Source organism: Petromyzon marinus, chromosome 54, assembly GCF_048934315.1.
Source record: "Petromyzon marinus isolate PM22_M1 ecotype Great Lakes invasive population chromosome 54, UKy_Petmar_22M1.pri1.0, whole genome shotgun sequence".
In the NCBI taxonomy this organism is placed as follows: domain Eukaryota; kingdom Metazoa; phylum Chordata; class Hyperoartia; order Petromyzontiformes; family Petromyzontidae; genus Petromyzon; species Petromyzon marinus.
In genome coordinates, this window is record NC_133720.1 from 4,098,070 (window position 1) to 4,117,596 (window position 19,527).

General features: G+C 48.7%; 1 protein-coding gene across 4 annotated transcripts in view; it reads left to right on the forward strand.

The window, feature by feature from the left end:
- LOC116954179 (uncharacterized) overlaps window positions 1-19,527 on the forward strand; it is a 73,481-nt gene that overhangs the window by 21,047 nt on the left and 32,907 nt on the right. For all 4 annotated transcript variants that reach the window (XM_032974669.2, XM_032974672.2, XM_032974670.2 and 1 more), the window contains exons 2-11: window positions 1,412-1,485; window positions 1,689-1,769; window positions 4,840-4,884; window positions 6,818-6,898; window positions 9,155-9,769; window positions 10,136-10,213; window positions 13,416-13,490; window positions 14,911-14,994; window positions 15,847-15,921; window positions 19,071-19,145. In XM_032974669.2, coding sequence (XP_032830560.2) covers window positions 1,412-1,485; window positions 1,689-1,769; window positions 4,840-4,884; window positions 6,818-6,898; window positions 9,155-9,769; window positions 10,136-10,213; window positions 13,416-13,490; window positions 14,911-14,994; window positions 15,847-15,921; window positions 19,071-19,145 — 1,283 coding nt within the window. The remainder of the gene's footprint in view (window positions 1-1,411; window positions 1,486-1,688; window positions 1,770-4,839; window positions 4,885-6,817; window positions 6,899-9,154; window positions 9,770-10,135; window positions 10,214-13,415; window positions 13,491-14,910; window positions 14,995-15,846; window positions 15,922-19,070; window positions 19,146-19,527) is intronic.

The following is a 19,527-nucleotide window of genomic DNA, read 5'->3' on the forward strand; positions in this document are numbered from 1 at the left end:
AATTGGATTATTACGTGGGAAATGCATAGCAGCCAAATACTCTAAACGCGTGATGTTGATTCTAATTGCGGAGGGAAAAACCGGAGGACCCGGAGAAAAATCAACGCCACCGCGGAGAGAGAGAGAGAAAGACACGCAAACTCCAAATATACAGCAGCAGCAGGCGTCGGGTCGGGATCGAACCCGCGACCTCCTGTACACCAGGCGAGTTAGTTAACATCTCGTCACTGTGACACCCAACGCAGTAATACTGTAACAATAAACTCGGCTTTCTATTGCGCAATTCGCACCAACTCAAGCTCACGTCTTCTAATAAACGAAGTGAAAGAATGTCAATTGAGATGCATCCAGCATGGGCGTAATGGCCCTTGGAGTTGGAAGGGCCTGCCAGATAAATATTTACAGTCAACAAATGTTCGACCTTATTCTGAAACGTACTGATTTGATGGTCTCAGCCTGGTACCCAATGACTACACTCAACAAACTGTGTATATTCTTGGTTCTTTCGGTAACAATACAATTGTTTCCCTTCTACGTGACTTTACCGAAAGAACCAAGATTATGAATCCCTGCAGTGCTTTAAATCAAAACAAACTTTGTGTTGCAATTATTTTGTTTCCGCTTAACCTCAACGAATGCCATCGTTGAGAATTCAAACGCATAATGTTTATACATGTATAATGATTATTTACTGCCATATGCTCAACATTTCTCATCTGCAGCGGGGTGGATGGGTAAGTGCTGCCCTCGTCTCGTGCTGGGTAAGAGGTCACGTGTGAAGCAGTTCCAGATTATCCTCGCAGCACAAGTGGCTACATATGTAGTAGCTACTACTACATATGTAGTAGCTACGGGCCCCGCACTTTCAAGGGCCCCGCGCTAAATGCTTTCAAGCGATCAATTCCGGTTCTGTGATTCTGCACTTGCTCTATCACTATAGTACTATACCGCCTTCAACTTTTATGAACGGAGATTATTCTCTTTTTTTTAAACCCCACAACAACCACACGGCCCTAAACCGACAGCTGTAAATGAAATGAACAAAGATTATTTTTTTTCGTGAAAGTAGCCGAAGTGGATTTTTTTTTTTTTTAGAAGAGATGAAGATAGCAAGCGGCCAATGCAGCGCTCTTCATTTTTCAAGCCCCGTGTGGGGGTCACTGGCGGGTCCCCTGGTGGCCTTTCGCGCGGCCCCTGACGCAACCCCCATCAGCATCATCATCATCATCGTGCTGCTGTCACCAACCCGCAAATGGTTTCAACCGCGTGGCGGCGCTCACACAGACGATGTCTCATCGGCGAAAGTGGCCACCACCACCACCCCCTCCCCATCTCTGAAAATGTCGTGAAGATTTGCTGGCCTAATGGGTTCCCCTCCCGTACCCCATCGTGCTTGCGTGCGTGCAAGCAGCCTCGCGAACTTCCTTCTGCTGGCTCTGCTCTTCACCTCGAGTTCCCCATTCGCGATCGACACATCCGAGGAAGGTACATCATGGCCTTGGGTGGCCCCCGTCCACCCCGAAAACACGTGTGATCGATTTTATTCATTAGTTTATTAAAACTAGGTTGTTTTTTCAATGTTATATTTCATTATTTTTATATTCATTTGTACCTATCTAAGTGACTTTACCGAAAGACCCAAATAATGTATTTTGTTTTTTGCTTGTGTATTTTGCACGTTTCTGAAGATTCGAGGGAGCCCGACTCGACCAGTGACTTTGACAGCCACATGTCTTCCGAGTCTACTGAGCACAGAGGCGGCGTCGTCTGTGAGTCCCGTCACACGGCAGACTCTGGGGGGCACGGGGGGGGGAGGGGCGCACCACGACCCTCGCTTGGCACGACAACTCCACGCCGCTCTTCGCTAATCCGCTTCGACTTTCGCCCCCCTCCCCCCACTCAGCCACCATCATATTTCCCACGTGTGTCTCTACGCGTAAAAGCAAATCAATGATCGACTTCTTCGAATCTTCGAACACCCCCCCCCCCCCCCCACTATTATTCCTGCTAAAAGTCCTCTCCTTAACAAGGCATAATACATTTTGATTTAAAGCTTTCGTGACTGCAGGGATTCATATTATTGGTTCTTTCGGTAGTCACGTAGAAGGGAAACAATAAAATAATAAAAATATAAAACAATAAAATTCTACGTGACTTTATCGAAAGAACCCAAGAATAAGGCATAATAAGCCAGGTAACACGAACAGTGTGCTCTGATAGCCGTCACGCTATTGACGCCCATTTCATATGATCGCTATTGCTCCGGATATCGCCGTTGGGACTCTCTCCGCTGTCTTTAAAAATGTGAACCCTTCACAGCGAGAGAGATAGAGAGAGAGACACGGAACCCTAGCTGTACGATACAAATGGGATCTCTCCGCTGTCTTTAAAAATGTGAACCCTTCACAGCGAGAGAGATAGAGAGAGAGAGACACTGAACCCTAGCTGTACAATACAAATGGGATCTCTCCGCTGTCTTTAAAAATGTGAACCCTTCACAGCGAGAGAGATAGAGAGAGACACTGAACCCTAGCTGTACGATACAAATGGGATCTCTCCGCTGTCTTTAAAAATGTGAACCCTTCACAGCGAGAGAGATAGAGAGAGAGAGACACTGAACCCTAGCTGTACAATACAAATGGGATCTCTCCGCTGTCTTTAAAAATGTGAACCTTTCACAGCGAGAGAGATAGAGAGAGACACTGAACCCTAGATGTACGATACAAATGGGATCTCTCCGCTGTCTTTAAAAATGTGAACCCTTCACAGCGAGAGAGATAGAGAGAGAGAGAGACACTGAACCCTAGCTGTACGATACAAATGGGATCTCTCCGCTGTCTTTAAAAATGTGAACCCTTCACAGCGAGAGAGATAGAGAGACATTGAACCATAGCTGTACGATACAGATGGAATCTCTCCGCTGTCTTTAAAAATGTGAACCCTTCACAGAGAGAGAGAGAGAGACACTGAACCCTAGCTGTACGATACAGATGGAATCTTGATCGGAATCAGAATCTTGATTTGGTGCTGGAGGAATCCGATGAGCTATGAAGACGATAGCAGTGCAAAATAAAGACAAAGGTAAACAATGTTGATTTGAAGCTTTCGTGACTGCAGGAATCCATACTCTTTGGTTCTTTCGGTAAAGTCACGTAGGTAGAAAAATTAATAATAGATCACGACGTTTCGATCGCCACACAAGCAACCGTCTCCCACCTGAAGACGATTGCTTATGTGGCGATCGAAACGTCGTGATCTATTAACTTTTTCTACCTACGTGACTTTACCGAAAGATACAAAGAGTAAAGGTAAACAAGTCACTGAATATAAATAATCGTAATAAATACATCTTATATATAAGCCCGATTTGTTAATATTGGGTAAGGCAGGAACAGTGACAGCAAAAATAGTCCCAGACCACACCAAGATAGCACCACACGGAGTAGGCCCTCAATAAGATGCCCACATTGACATTGCATTATCGATAAGTGGTGCATTGACATTGAACTAAGCTATCGATAAATGGCACATTGACATTGAACTATCAATAAATGCAAAATTGACGTGCAACTATCGATCAATGGCACATTGACATTGAACTATCGATCAATGGCACACTGACGTGCAACTATCGATAAATGGCACATTGACGTTGAACTATCGATGCATGGCACATTGATATTGAACTATCGATCAATGGCACATTCATATTGAACTATCGACGCATTGCACATTGATATTGAACTATCGATCAATGGCACACTGACGTGCAACTATCGATAAAAGTAGTTGGCGGGGATGTTATGCAAATCTCAGTAGAAAAGGAAATGCATCGTGCCCAGGAGCGAGGCGAGCATTCGTATGTAGAGGGGGGAGTCCCAAATGCTGCACTGGAAGACGTCAACTCTGCTCGTTACGATATGAGTATACGGGGTAGCGCCTGGAGGGGACGGTGTTACTGCGGACATCATGAGAGATGGTGGAAGCAACTGCTGGGACAAAATCAGCCATACCTCTTCTTGGTTCTTTCGGTAAAGTCACGCAGAATGGAAATAAAATAATAAAAAATAAAATATACTCAAATAAAAATAAAATAAAGCATAATAAAATAAAAAATAAAAATTATTTTATTATGTCTTAGTTGTATTATTGTATTTCCATTCTACGTGACTTTACCGACAGAACCAAGAAGATGAATCCCTGCAGTCACGAAAGCTTTAAATTGAGCAAGACCTGTTCAAGGAATGTTTACACAGATATTCAATGCCTCGTAACGGATGATAACAACAACAACAACACCGGCTTGGAGAAGGACAGACCTCTCATCGCGCCTGTATTCATTGTTCATGAAAATCATTGGAACGCGGATTCATGAACAAATTGGAGGCAACCGATCAGAGCAGCAAGCAGGCTTTAAGAAAGGTTTCTCTACCATTTGAGCACACGCGTACTATCAATCAGATTCTGGTAAAGAACAACAACGAATGTCGATTAGCATTGCGCCTCTAACCTTTGCAAAACCATGGAACTCATAAGAAATATAACCATTCATCCGTCCAAATCTCTCACCAACGAAGACCTAAATAAAATATATATTTAGGAGTAATACTATCTCTTTACGTGAAGATAGTACCGAAATACATATTCAAAGGGGATTCCAATAATTCGCTTACAATGAAGCAATTGACAAATCGTCCCCACTTTAAAATTAGCGCAGCGCAACACCCAACGACGTTCGTGCCGCAAGGAGGCATTCGTTAACCCCGTGACCTCCTACACGCGCGCGGCACTCCCCAGGGTCGCGTGCTCTTCGCTAATTCACTTTGTGCTTTGCCTCAGACTCGCAGCACGGCGCAAACAACGGGCCCCCGTCAAACAGCAGAGGTGCGTCCGTCATCCGGTTGTCGATGACTGTCGCCGCGCGTGAGAAGCTTTGCACGTTGTCCACGGTTGTCCTCGACAGCTCCCCGACTGTTGGTTGCGTCCTTTCGGGTTGCACCGCACGCTAAACGCCGTGACGCCCGGCGTTTCGCTCGGCCTGAAGAAGGCCCCAGCACGTGGAGCGAAACGTCGGACATCCCGCCGAACAAACTCGTGGTGCAACCCAAAAACGTGTTGATCCTTTTTTCACTTCCCGTTTGTCAGTATCAGTATATAAGAACAGGTTTTACCCTTTTTGACCATAATAACACAGTTTGTGTTAAGATGTTAAAACACCAAACTTAAACCTTTTGCAAGTAATCATGCCTGCATTAACCACACATACTTGTGGTGAACATGCAAACAAAAACACCCCGAACTCTCAATGCCCTGATAGTGGCATTGTCTTTGTGCTGTTCGCCTTTTGGCATCCTGTGGTCTAACACTGCGAGTGAGACGAGGCTCTAAAGAAAGCTGTCTCTGGTGTGGAACAATAAGTTTCAAAGACAATTCATCATATACCACCAGAGCATGTTTTTTTTTTATTTGCATGTTCACCACAAGTATGTGTGGTTAATGCAAACATGATTACTTGCAAAAGGTTTAAGTTTGGTGTTTTAATATCTTAACACAAACTGTGTTATCATGGCCAGAACGGGTAAAACCTTTTCTACTTGCAATATCCGAATCGAGCCGGCAGAGGGCCAGCACGGTCCGGATGGTTTTTCCCCACTGGCTATTTTGCCGAGCCGAGTCGGATTTGTACAAATTGCGGTCCATCTACAAGATTTTTTGAGATGCTGGCACATTCTGACCAAAGGTCTTAGGAATGATGCCACGGGATCTTTTAGAAGGCCGCTTTGTAGCAGATACAAAAATCATTCCCCCACACGTGTCAACTCGAACGTCTGTGGACTGAGCAATTTGACTCCATGCCGAGATTTTACATTATTTATTATTCTGATTATAATAACGACGCTTGTTTCCCCCCCAGGAAACCCTCAGTTAGCCCGAAGACTCTCCTTCAAGAGATGACTAAGGAGGGTTCATTTTTCAGTCGCGTGCTGCAAATGCAAAGTGCTTCCCAATAAAGTAATTTGCGAGCAATTCTTCAAATGTGGACACGTGACCTTGGCACACGATTGCCGAATAAAACGCCATGGCGTGCATTAAAAAAAAACATAAGCTCACAACCAAATACTCCGTGTACAAAAAATATATTTATTTAATATTTTAAAATACCATTTATTTAACCAGAAAAGCCTTGCTGTGTTTTGGAACTTTGATTCCACTCATGCCATTCATCTCAATCAATCTACGCCTCCATACATAGATTGTCATGGGGGGGGAGTTAAATTGGCCATATTGCACCCTCCACTAACAACCCGTTGTGCGCATGATGGTCACCCATCCAAGCACCATCTAGGCTACACTCTTGCTTGGCTTCCGAGATGAATGTACAGGGACTCCTCCACTTACGAACGAGTTAGGTGCCAGAGGTCTGTTCGTAAATCGATTTGATCGTAAGTCCAACTTTACTCCTGTCGATTCCACACGTGTTGTGCGTCGTGTACGCTGAAAGTTGTATAATCTCCTGCAGACGTAGATGCCACTGGTTCTTCACGTTCTGCAGATGTAGATGCCACCGCCACCATCTATTGCGCAGCTTGCGACTCTCGGTCCAAACGGGCAACCGGACATACGGACCGGGTTTGTTCGTATCTCTGAAAGTTCGTAAGCCGAGGAATCCCTGTACATACGTATGCTGAACTTCTTTCGCACCGGTACGTTGCCAACCGTGCTAACCGGAGATCCGGCGAGTTCAGATCGGTCGCGTGCGAGCCGGCGCGTCGAATGGCCAACTGACGACATTTGAACTGAATGCCTCGGTGCCCAGACGCCCAGCAGGCAGGAGCCGAGTGGGCGTTCGGAGGAGACGGCATCGACCGTTTTGGAATTGAAGAACCGCAGGGGCCAGGTCAGTCCCAAGCCTCGTCGACCACCGCGTCACCCATTCGCAATGGAATCTGACGGAGCCGTGCGATATTGGACTTCAGAATGTTCATTTGTACTGGAGGAGGAATCCGATGAGCTGTGAAGCTCTTTTTGTCAACAGATGTCCAGTGAGGCTGTACGCCGTATGGACCTGAAAACTGAATTTCTCTGGTACAAGATTACGGGGTAAACCGTATGGGTTCACAGCTGTTGATCCCGACCCTGACTCCTGCTGTATATTTGGAGTTTGCGTGTCTCTCTAGCCGTGGTCGCGTGGATTTTTCTCGGGGTCCTCCGGTTTTTCCCTCCACATTTAGAATCAACGTCACGCTTTTCGAATATTTGGCTGCTACGGATTTCCACGTGAAAAGCCACTTCGTTGAGCTAACGTTTGTGGATAAAAAAAAGAGCTTTATACCACAGTGGGCCTTACCTGTTAAAATAAAATTTAAAAAAGCAAAAGTAAATCGCATTGGAACGCGTTGCTTCTTTATTTAAAGTCCTGCATCTGAGGAATTGCATTGGTCGTGCTTGAGGCATTTGGTCAATTATAATTGGATATATTCGTCAGATATATAAATATAAGAGATAAAAACAATGGCTGTGGAATTTGATTTCGCACCGAGGCTCAGGAAACCCGAGGCGAGCAGCAAGGCAGCCAGAGTCGCCGCTAACAATTTGAAGCAATTGGCGGGACCCCGGGGTCCCATCACTGCCCCGGGGTGGGAAAACCCGCGTAGCGACACGAGTCTTGCTGCCTTACCGACAACAAAACTAGTGTCAATCAATTGGCCTCGTCGAGAGCTACTCGGGGCACTAAGTTTCGTAAAAAGTTGAAAAATTACATAAACACGTTAAATTCACTGCCTGGGGGCGTGGCGGCGGGGCTCGCCTTGGCAAAGAAGCCGAGGATCGACGGCTGACCGGAGGGCGTCGTCGCCGCGCGCGACTGCGGCGGACGCCCCCCGGGGCTCGCGTTTGGCCGGTGGGGTGGCGCCCATCGTGTTGATCGCCGCCTGCTGCTGCTGCTGCTGGCGCTTGTTGGTGCGAGTCTGGGCGGGCGGCGCGTTGCTTTCGGGATCACGTAGTGGGGCGAACTGAAGAAAAATAATAATTATTATTGACCCGATTTTTGCGGGACCCCGGGGTCCCGCCAAATGATTCAATTGCCCGAGCTCTGTATCTCCGATCTTTGGATGATTGGCCATCTCCATGAATGAGTTCACAATACAAGTTGATCTAGGTTAGATCGCGTATTTTTCGTAACGTTTATCATGAATAACATTGGTTCGCGAAAGCCCGCGTGTTAAATCCATGACTGAGTGCACGTTGACTTACAGTCTGTGCGAGGGAGCGTGGAGGGGGGAGAGATCGGAAAAGAGCTTTGTGCAGTCTTGATTTGAAGCTTTCGTGACTGCAGGAATCCATGCTCTTTGTGCACGGTCGGAATTAGACGGCGCTCAAACGCGCCCGCACAGCTTCCGCCGTGAGAGGGCCTCGACTGAGCCGCGATTTGTCTTCAGAGCCTTGCGCCAGTGAGCTTGGCAATGTGCCACCAAACCTGGCGACATCATAAGAGAATCGCAGGCAAAAGCCCCCCCCCCCCCCGTGTAACCTACACGGGAGGCCGGGGCAAGTGCCGGTCAGTAAAGGCAGTGGGATATAGACATGCGCCTACAGCGTACGCATTGGCGCAGCACAGCGATGGATTAGTCTGCACTGCCCTCTGCCGCTCACAACATAATCACAGCGGCGCGAATGCTGTGACGACCTGGCGTCCATCCGAGCACGTGTACGTACGCATGTTGAACTTCTTTCGCACCGTACGTAGCCGACCGTGCTAACCGGAGGTGCGGGGGAAGGACAACACAAACTAAACGCAACAAAGGCAGTGCTCAGGAAATGAGTTTTAAATGGAGATGTTTAAGAGCATAGCTCCAGTGGCTTCCGAACATCGGAAGGAAGAGCGTTCCAGACGGCCGCAGAAGCGCGACTGAAAGCGTGCGACGCAGTGCTGGCGGGGGAAGGACAATAAACTAAAGACGGATAAAAAAAAGCAGTTTGTAAAGAAATGAGTTTTCAATCCAGACTCACGCAGTGTTCATCCCTACGTAGCTTCCGAGATCTAGAGAGGCTGGGCACAGCCCGCGTGATTTTGGTAAACGGGCACGTCACTGCCGTCACTGAGGCGCGGATTGTTTCCATCGCCACGCGGCTGACCTCACCGCCTCTTCTCCAGCGGCCAACGAAGCCGCAGCGTCTGTTGGAGCAGCAGCAGCAGCAGCAGCAGCTGCAGCAGGAGGAGGAGTTGGAGGAGGTGGGGGAGCAGGGACAGCTGGGGTTGGCGGGACAGCGGGGGACGTGGCGCGCGATTCCACGGGAGAGCTGCAGGGAGGGATGGCGACGGACACGGCCGGAGTTGGGGGAGGGATGACGCTCGATTACACGAGTCATGGTGCGGTTGGAGGAGCCGGTGGAGTGGCTGGAGGAGCCGGTGGAGCGGTTGGAGGAGCCGGTGGAGTGGCTGGAGGAGCCGGTGGTGACGCTGGAGGAGCCGGTGGAGCGGTGGGAGGAGCCGGTGGTGCAGCTGGAGGAGCCGGTGGAGCGACGGGAGGAACCGGTGATGGGGCTGGAGGAGCCGGTGGAGCGGCTGCAGGAGCCGGTGGAGCGGCTGGAGGAGCCGGTGGTGACGCTGGAGGAGCCGGTGGTGACGCTGCAGGAGCCGGTGGTGACGCTGCAGGAGCCGGTGGAGCGGCTGGAGGAGCCGGTGGAGCGGCTGGAGGAGCCGGTGATGGGGCTGGAGGAGCCGGTGATGGGGCTGGAGGAGCCGGTGGTTTCGTGGCGGGTCATGGAGGCAAGTCCGTCACAAAGGGCCCACGGTTTCTCGGGTGGAGAACTTGCAGTCCTGGCATTTGCCCACTCATCACCTCTGCCCTCAATTCCCTCACCACCTCTCCCCCCTCTACTTCATTCACACATCCCAACATTAACGCAGAGGGCTACTGGGGTCACGCGTTCGTGAACCTTCCAATCTGTCCAATTTCTCGTGAACGCGTGGGTTGGCATTGCCTCCGTCGCCAATGAAACGGCGTGAATTGCCAAGCGAGTGATGGGTTTGACCGACCAACGCGCGGCACGACGCGCGATTCATTGTCCCTTCAGCATGTGAATCTGGCCCGTGCTGCCACTGCACCCCGCGCTGTGGCCTTTCTCCCACCAGGCCACTTTGGAGGTGCGGAGACGATGGCCGGTGGAGCGATGGGATATGGGGGCGCGGGGCCCATCGTAGACGACCTCGGTAAGTCACTGCCCGGCGGTTTGAAACCGTTGGGCCCAACGTTGGCCCAACTTGTCACGTTCACTGGGTAAACAACCACGGCAAGACTGCTGTGGTCATACAGTCCTCGGTTTCCGCGGTGACGCAGTACGGCTATCCCGCGTGTGTGTAGTGAAATGTGGTGAATTAAAACTGAAACTACGAAACGAAATTTTTATTTTACCAGGTAAGGCCCACTGAGCTGTTATAGCTCTTTTTCAGAAGCGACCTGGCCATCACAAATGGTAGCTCAACTTAGTACCTTATCACGTGGACATGTATCGAAGCCAAATGCTATAAACGCGTGATGTTGATTCTATAATGTGGGAGGGAAAAACCGGAGGACCTGGAGAAAAATCCACGCGACCACGGGGGGAGAGAGAGAGAGGCACGCAAACTCCAAATACACAGCAGCAGGCGTCAAGGTCGGGATCGAACGCACGACCTCCTGTATACCAGGCGAGGTAGTTAACATCTGGCCACTGTGACACCCCATTTGTATGGTCGTGTGAATTTGACCCGCAGAGGCGTAGACTGCAGTCATTGTTGATCTGTATAACCGTCACGTGCAGACCAACATATTTATTTCACGCTAAAAAGGGCAACGTGTTCACAAGTAACACGCAGGCATGCGCAGCAGGCCTTTTGTCAATCCACTGCTGGATGAGGACCTCCCCACGCCATTCTGGTACACGACTGCACAATACAATGGAAATATACAGTATGTAGAATACTGGTTATTTGTGTGTGTGTGTGTGTGTTTTTTTTAAGGAATGACAATGCAATTAAAAAGTAATACCTATTTTGATAATGGGTTTAACGGCACATTCATATTTACGCGATCTAACCGTCAAAAATATATCTATTGTGGAATTTCAATGAAGTCAAATATATATGAGCACTTTTCGTTCTTACTTTGCGGTGGAGAGTAGCACCTCGTTTTCAAATTGTCAAAATGTCAATCGCTTTTCTCAATTCCTCAGAGGTTTTGCACACAAAAAAGTGCATCAATTTGGCGCATTTGCCCCACGTGACAATTCTATTGGATTGACTCTGCTGGGTGCTGGAGGAGTTCATCGTAAAACAAGAAAAAAGTCATCGCACCTACACCTGTGACGATCTAACCCCAATCACACTCGTTATAGATCGTGGTCGCTTCTGTCTTCCTGGTAGACACGGAGCGTTGGCCCAACGTTGTTCCAGGGTAATCCCAACGTTGTTTCAGGGTAATCCCAACGTTGTTCCAGGGTAATCCCAACGTTGTTCCAGGGTTATCCCAACGTTGTTCCAGGGTAATCCCAACGTTGTTCCAGGGTAATCCCAACGTTGTTCCAGGGTAATCCCAACGTTGTTCCAGGGTAATCCCAACGTTGTTCCAGGGTTATCCCAACGTTGTTCCAGGGTAATCCCAACGTTGTTCCAGGGTAATCCCAACGTTGTTCCAGGGTAATCCCAACGTTGTTCCAGGGTTATCCCAACGTTGTTCCAGGGTTATCCCAACGTTGTTCCAGGGTTATCCCAACGTTGTTCCAGGGTAATCCCAACGTTGTTCCAGGGTAATCCCAACGTTGTTCCAGGGTAATCCCAACGTTGTTCCAGTGTAATCCCAACGTTGTTCCAGGGCAATCCCAACGTTGTTCCAGGGTAATCCCAACGTTGTTCCAGGGTAATCCCAACGTTGTTCCAGGGTAATCCCAACGTTGTTCCAGGGTTATCCCAACGTTGTTCCAGGGTTATCCCAACGTTGTTCCAGGGTTATCCCAACGTTGTTCCAGGGTAATCCCAACGTTGTTCCAGGGTAATCCCAACGTTGTTCCAGGGTAATCCCAACGTTGTTCCAGTGTAATCCCAACGTTGTTCCAGGGCAATCCCAACGTTGTTCCAGGGTAATCCTAACGTTGTTCCAGGGTAATCCCAACGTTGGCCCGTGAACTGGGCCGTGGTTACAAGTGTAGTGACGTGGAATGAGTCACTGTAGCGCGTGCCGCTGGGAGATTGGTAGACAATCGAATTCGGGGTAACAGCAGCCCGTTCTACCAGTTGCACCTGTGGGCAAGGCACGGCGCCCTCTGGGGGATTCAGAGGGGTGCGGGGCCGAGGGTGGAGCCTGGCCACGCTGGGCAGGATTAAAGGCGAGCTCCCGACTCACAGTCGGGGCTGCTGCGATCTGGAGTGGAACTTGTCGTCGCCGTCGTCGTCGTCGTGATCTTCGCCTTCTGAAAGCTGTGGGTCTGGCAGCATGTTGGCTGTCCCGACCTAGTGTGTGGTTATCCCCTAAGGCTGTGAAGGCCGGAATAAAAGAGAGAGAGAGAGAGAGTACCCCCTATTAGTGTCTGTGAATTAGCACACTACACAAGGATGATGTAGAACCCTTGCGTACCGTGTACAATACCCTCGATACGAATTAGAGAGCGTTGATTCTTACACGTGCTATACGGTGTACTTGTCGTGAACTCGAGGATTGAGTCAGCCTCTAAAGGCAAACTGTTTATCAAGGTTTGGGGATGGGCGTAGCCCAAGTGTATCAACAGCACCAGAAGCATGGGCGGTGCACGAGTGCCAATGTAGCAACAATGTCAATGAAGCAACAATGCCAATGCAGCAACAATGTAGCAACAATGCCAATGCAGCAACAATGCCAATGCAGCAACAATGCCAATGCAGCAACAATGCCAATGCAGCAACAATGCCAATGCAGCAACAATGTCAATGCAGCAACAATGCCAATGAAACAACAATGCCAATGCAGCAACAATCACGTCGTGATTTGTTTTATTTTATTTCTACCTACGTGACTTTACCGAATAGAACCAAAGAGTATGGATTCCTGCAGTCACAAAAGCTTCAAATCAATATTACAGGATTGAGATTAATCAATTGACTGATACATCGTTCCAGCCCTAACTGTAATAATCATGAATTTTCTTTTTATTAATGATCATTATTACTAATTTTTTTACATCCACTTTTTTTCGTTACGTGCTGTTGAAGATAACAAAATCTTTTGATCACGAAAAACAAAGCCCAACTTAAATATACAAGTAGTATGTTGCTAACAATTTTAACCAAACAAAATGACATTGCCGTACAATTACGATTGTCTTATCATGGATTATACTGTGCCCCTTAATGTTAATGGATCTGTGTGTGTGTCTGTATGTGTATCTGTGTGTCTGTGGGTAAGGATACGGTGTGGATGGAGGCCAGACCCCTGGCTCACACGACGGGATGGGTGGTGCCGGCGCTGGAATTGATGCAGGTATAATGATGAGTGGTGAGCGGTGGTGCAGCGGTGAGCGTGAACCCATGGCCAACACCAGTGACGATTATCTGAACCGGTCATGGGCCCCCCCCCCCTCCTAGGTCGACTCGGCCTCAAATGAGTACCTGGTGCGGTGTGTAAACATCGCCACTGGGGAGGCAAAGGCGGCCGGGCGTGGTGCTGTCCACCCACCCCCCCCGGTCTTCATAGGTGCTCGCTAACAGCACTTGCCCCAACAGTCTGTTCACGCTATACGGGGGATCTTTGCCTTTGTGTGCGTAAAAAAGGATGCGGGCCAGTCGCCGGGTACTACGTCAAAAAGACGAAGCGTGCTCATCGATCGTCTCGCGTCTCCTCCAAGTGTGCACGCGCCGTGGTGTGCAGCAGAGGGCATTGTGCCTCCATGCTCTCTCCTTGATACCCCCCACTGTCACTGACCGGTGTAGTGAAGTATGTTCAATTAACCGCTCCCCCCTGCCCCCCGCGGCCCGGAACTGCACGGCAAGGGAAGGACCGAATAATCCAGTTAATTTGTTCATCTTTATTCTTAATTGCATGCCACCTTTGCAGCCACGACAGGCGCTCTCTCCGTTCACAAGAAATCTTGATTTGAATCTTTCGTGAATCCATACGCTTTGGTTCTTCCGGCAAAGTCACGTAGGTAGAAAAAAAATCAAATAAATCACGACGTTTCGGGCGCACACACAAGCGTCCGTCATCAGGTGGGAAAGCGTGGTCCTGCTGCTGAGGCGGACTGTCTGCCTGATTTATTTTGTTTTATAACTGCATCACTTTACCGAAGGAACCAAAGAGTATTCACAGGAAATGTTACAGAATGCAATTGTGACCCCCCCCCCCCCCTAAACGGTGAAATAAAATCGTCGCTTTGCTTTGTCACGATTGGCGTGCCATGACAAAGGAAACGTGTGGCCTATTATACACAGGGTGCTTGGAATTATTTTTTTTTACACTTTTGAGAAATTTGCAACAATACCGCGAGAAATGTGCCTCCTCCTCCGGACCCTGGAGACCACCTGGAAAAGATTCCAGGTCACGTGTTGACAACGATGACGAACAAGTGGGAGACTCTTTGACCTTTCCTTATCACGTTACCGTGTATTATTATTATCCATTATCTTCCCATTAAAACGATAGTCCCATGTAAGTGTTAACATTTTTGTGAAGCACGCTATATATGCACATTAGTTGGCCATTTAAAGCCCTGAGTGTGCCCGTGACAAATGTGTTGAGTGTCTCTTTTGCCGAATGCACGTTGCCCGCATTTTAACCGCGTGGGTGAAACCGCTGTCTTGATTACAATTCGCTAAAGATGCCCCCTTTTTTTTACAGACACCTCGCTGTTTTATATATATATTTGTAAAATTTCAATTAAAGCGTGCGCGCGTGTGTGTGTCAGGCCACGGTGCGGACGGAGGCGAGTCGCTGGGCTTATTCGATGGACTGGGTGGTGCTGGCGGTGGTGGCGCTGGAATTGATTCAGGTAGAGTCATTTAACTCACGCAAGTCGCGCGGTGCACACTCGCGCCCGGAGACACAAGCAAGCGAACCTCGTTGCGGAGGTTCGCGGTTCGAGCCCAGCGGCCGCCCCGGTCAGTGCTGCGGGCGCATCGTCCGTCAATACGCTGCCGCTCCCGCCTCACGGTGAACGTTCATCGAGTTTTTCCGCGACGTCATTCGACAAGCAGCAGGCCGTCGTGTGCCTGGCGCCGCGCCTCCGAAATTTGCCACGTTTTGGAAAAGGTGTGTTCCCCCGCAAATTACTCAGCTGCTCGCGAATCGATCGTCGCTCGCCACGGTCAGTCCGCCGCTGGATAAATGTTTCTCCAGACCCCGTTAACCGCGCGATGCAACAATCCGCCTCGGACCCTGCTCACGAGGTGATCTCATCGCTCCATCTCCCCGGCAGACGTACTCTCGGAAGCATTCCGTTCCGTGTCTGCCGCTCGCTCGTTAAGCTTGGCCACCGGTCATCGTCACGCGATAGCCACGACGCGGCCAGCCCGAGCACACTCGCTCGCTCGTCATTTCACTCGTCATCATCACGCGTCGTCGGCGAAGGGCCGTTGGGCCAAACGTGTGACCTCCTGCGGCGGCGTTCGCATCAACTGCTCTCGCTGCCACATCAGTTTCTCGCGCGTTATATTGGAAAAAGTTTTGCTGGCTGGCTGGCTGTTGGGAGGGACAGACGGTAATGTCCAAGGGGGCGTGCGGTGTGCTGCTCTTCATGAAATCTCGCACACCGCGGCACAAATCCACTGCCATCGGATCTGCGCGGGTAGCCCACGTGGCTAAAGGAGTGGCGGTGAATGGAGTGGCGCTGTTCCCTCCTCAGCGTTCCACGGAGGAGGAGCGCAGGGTCACCCACACGACGGGTCTGGGCCGCACGACTTGGAGGCGGAGAGAGCCGGTGAGCTTCAAGCTTTTATATTTTGCGAGTTTCATCGACTCCGTCATTTATTTCCCTTTACGTACGCGCCGTGCGTAGCCAACCGCGCTCGGACACAACTCTACGGATCTAACCGCGTCCCCCACTTCTGGAGACGCTCGTGCAGCCGGCCTTTGTCGCGTTACTCGGCTCCACCTCGGTGCCCGCTGACTCGGACACGCCAGGTTGTCCTGCAATAGCTTCGGATGTTGAGCGACGGACACTTTTGCTCGCCCGTGTGGAGTGGCGCTCGCGTCGTGGTCACGGGTAGGCCTCGGCAAGGTAAAAGGTAAAAAGTAAAAACAACGAGCCTACCTTTACCCTACCTTTTACCCTTACCACAATACAATCATTCTACCCTACCTTTTACCCTTTAGCAAGGTAAGGTAAAAGGTAAAAAGCAACGAGTTTACCTTTACCCTACCTTTTACCCTTACCCCATACAAATTACCCGATTACAGGGTAATTACTGGGGTACTACACATGAAAAGGTTTATAGCAGGTAAATGCTAAGTAGAGCGCTTAATTAGTATAGAATACTCTCGATGATTCCAATTTTACACGCTTGTTGTTGTCGTTGTTGTTGTATCCTCAAATCTTGTAACTCAATTTTAACCCACTTCCAAATGTGGTATCGACTGCAAACTTGGTATACTTATGCCATACTGATGACAATACTATATTCTAGCATTAAAAATAAATATTTTTAAACATTATTTTTTATATGTTATGTTTCGGCTTGGGTCTAATTGTCCACGGTAAACTGACGTTGGCTGTAATTGGCCACGGCCCCTTACGTTATGGCAAACTTCGGGGCCACTTCCTGGAGTCGTGGAGTTCTTCCATTACTAAGTACATTTCATTAAAGCGTGTTTTAAAAAATATATATTACTTATTAAATGGAAGCCACGGACAGCGCCACAGAGCTTTTAGCGGTAAACAAGGTACCGTATTTACCGGGTAATACTTCGTGCTACCTTTACCCTACCGGGTAATTCTTCCGAGCTACCTTTACCCTACCGGGTAATACTTCCGAGCTACCTTTACCCTACCGGGTAATACTTCACGCTACCTTTACCCTACCCTTTACCCTACCCCTTGGCATGTCGACACCTTTACCCTTTTACCCGGTAAAAAGAGCCGAGGCCTAGTCACGGGGGGCCGGCTGCTCGGACGTTCTCACTCCGCGAGCGTCTACCCTGTGGCCCCTTCTCTCGGCACGTCCACTTCTCCTGACTTAGAGATTCACAGACTCGCACAGAGACCCATAAACTTACATAGATGTCAATAGAGACCCATACACTCGCACAGAGACCCATAAACTTACATAGATGTCAATAGAGACCCATACACTCGCACAGAGACCCATAAACTTACATAGATGTCAATAGAGACCCATACACTCGCACAGAGACCCATACACTTACATCGACTTCAATAGAGACCCATACACTCACATAGATGTCAATAGAGACCCATACACTCGCACAGAGACCCATACACTTACATAGATGTCAATAGAGACCCATACACTTACATAGATGTCAATAGAGACCCATACACTTACATAGATGTCAATAGAGACCCATACACTCACACAGAGACCCATACACGTACATAGATGTCAATAGAGACCCATACACTCACATAGAGACCCATACACTCACATAGATGTCAATAGAGACCCATACACTCACATAGAGACCCATACACTCACATAGATGTCAATAGAGACCCATACACTCGCACAGAGACCCATACACTTACATAGATGTCAATAGAGACCCATACACTCACATAGAGACCCATACACTTACATAGATGTCAATAGAGACCCATATACTCACATAGAGACCCATACACTTACATAGATGTCAATAGAGACCCATACACTCGCACAGAGACCCATACACTTACATAGATGTCAATAGAGACCCATACACTCACATAGAGACCCATACACTTACATAGATGTCAATAGAGACCCATACACTCACACAGAGACCCATACACTTACATAGATGTCAATAGAGACCCATATACTCACATAGAGACCCATACACTTACATAGATGTCAATAGAGACCCATACACTCGCACAGAGACCCATACACTTACATAGATGTCAATAGAGACCCATACACTCACATAGAGACCCATACACTTACATAGATGTCAATAGAGACCCATACACTCGCACAGAGACCCATACACTTACATAGATGTCAATAGAGACCCATACACTCTCATAGAGACCCATACACTTACATAGATGTCAATAGAGACCCATACACTCACATAGAGACCCATACACTTACATCGACTTCAATAGAGACCCATACACTCACACAGAGACCCATACACTTACATAGATGTCAATAGAGACCCATACACTCTCATAGAGACCCATACACTTACATAGATGTCAATAGAGACCCATACACTCACATAGAGACCCATACACTTACATCGACTTCAATAGAGACCCATACACTCACACAGAGACCCATACACTCACATAGATGTCAATAGAGACCCATACACTCGCACAGAGACCCATACACTTACATAGATGTCAATAGAGACCCATATACTCACATAGAGACCCATACACTTACATAGATGTCAATAGAGACCCATACACTCACACAGAGACCCATACACTTACATAGATGTCAATAGAGACCCATATACTCACATAGAGACCCATACACTTACATAGATGTCAATAGAGACCCATACACTCTCATAGAGACCCATACACTTACATAGATGTCAATAGAGACCCATACACTCACACAGAGACTCATAAACTTACACAGAGTTCCGCCCCACTTACGTAGACGTACGAAGACCCATAGTTTTACGAAGTTAGAATTCCCACTCATGCAAGGGGAGGGAGGGGTCAGAGGAGGGGCTTCTCGGACTTCCTCCCCCCATGAGCTTCTCTTCTGCCCCTCTTCTCCCGAGTCGCATCCACAGACCTCACAATCCCGTTGTGCCACATCGTTGCAAACGCCCGTTGCCTCTTAACTTTCGTCACGTGGGACGGGATTTGGGGGGGGGGGTGAAACGGAATTCAAATAATTGCGATTCCACTTTTCTCTCTCACTCTCTCTCTCAATTGCTCAGGGATGATGATGATCGTGGATGGCCAGATGCTGACACACGCCGAGGGAGAAAACGCCGCTGGTCTTGCTGCTGATGGTGAGACATGCGCACGGTGGTGCAAGTTTTTAAGTCACAGCCGCAGTGCTTATCATTATCATACCATATTTAGAGAGACAAAAATGTTTTCTGGCTGGCCGCGCGCCGGCCAGTTCTGTAGATGCAGATGCCACTGGTTCTTCATGTTCTGTAGATGTAGATACCACTGGTTCTTCACGTTCTGTAGATGTAGATGCCACTGGTTTTCACGTTCTGTAGATGCCACTGGTTCTTCATGTTCTGCAGATGTAGATGCCACTGGTTCTTCATGTTCTGCAGATGTAGATGCCACTGGTTGTTCACGTTCTGTAGATGTAGATGCCACTGGTTCTTCATGTTCTGTAGATGTAGATGCCACTGGTTCTTCGCGTTCTGCAGATGT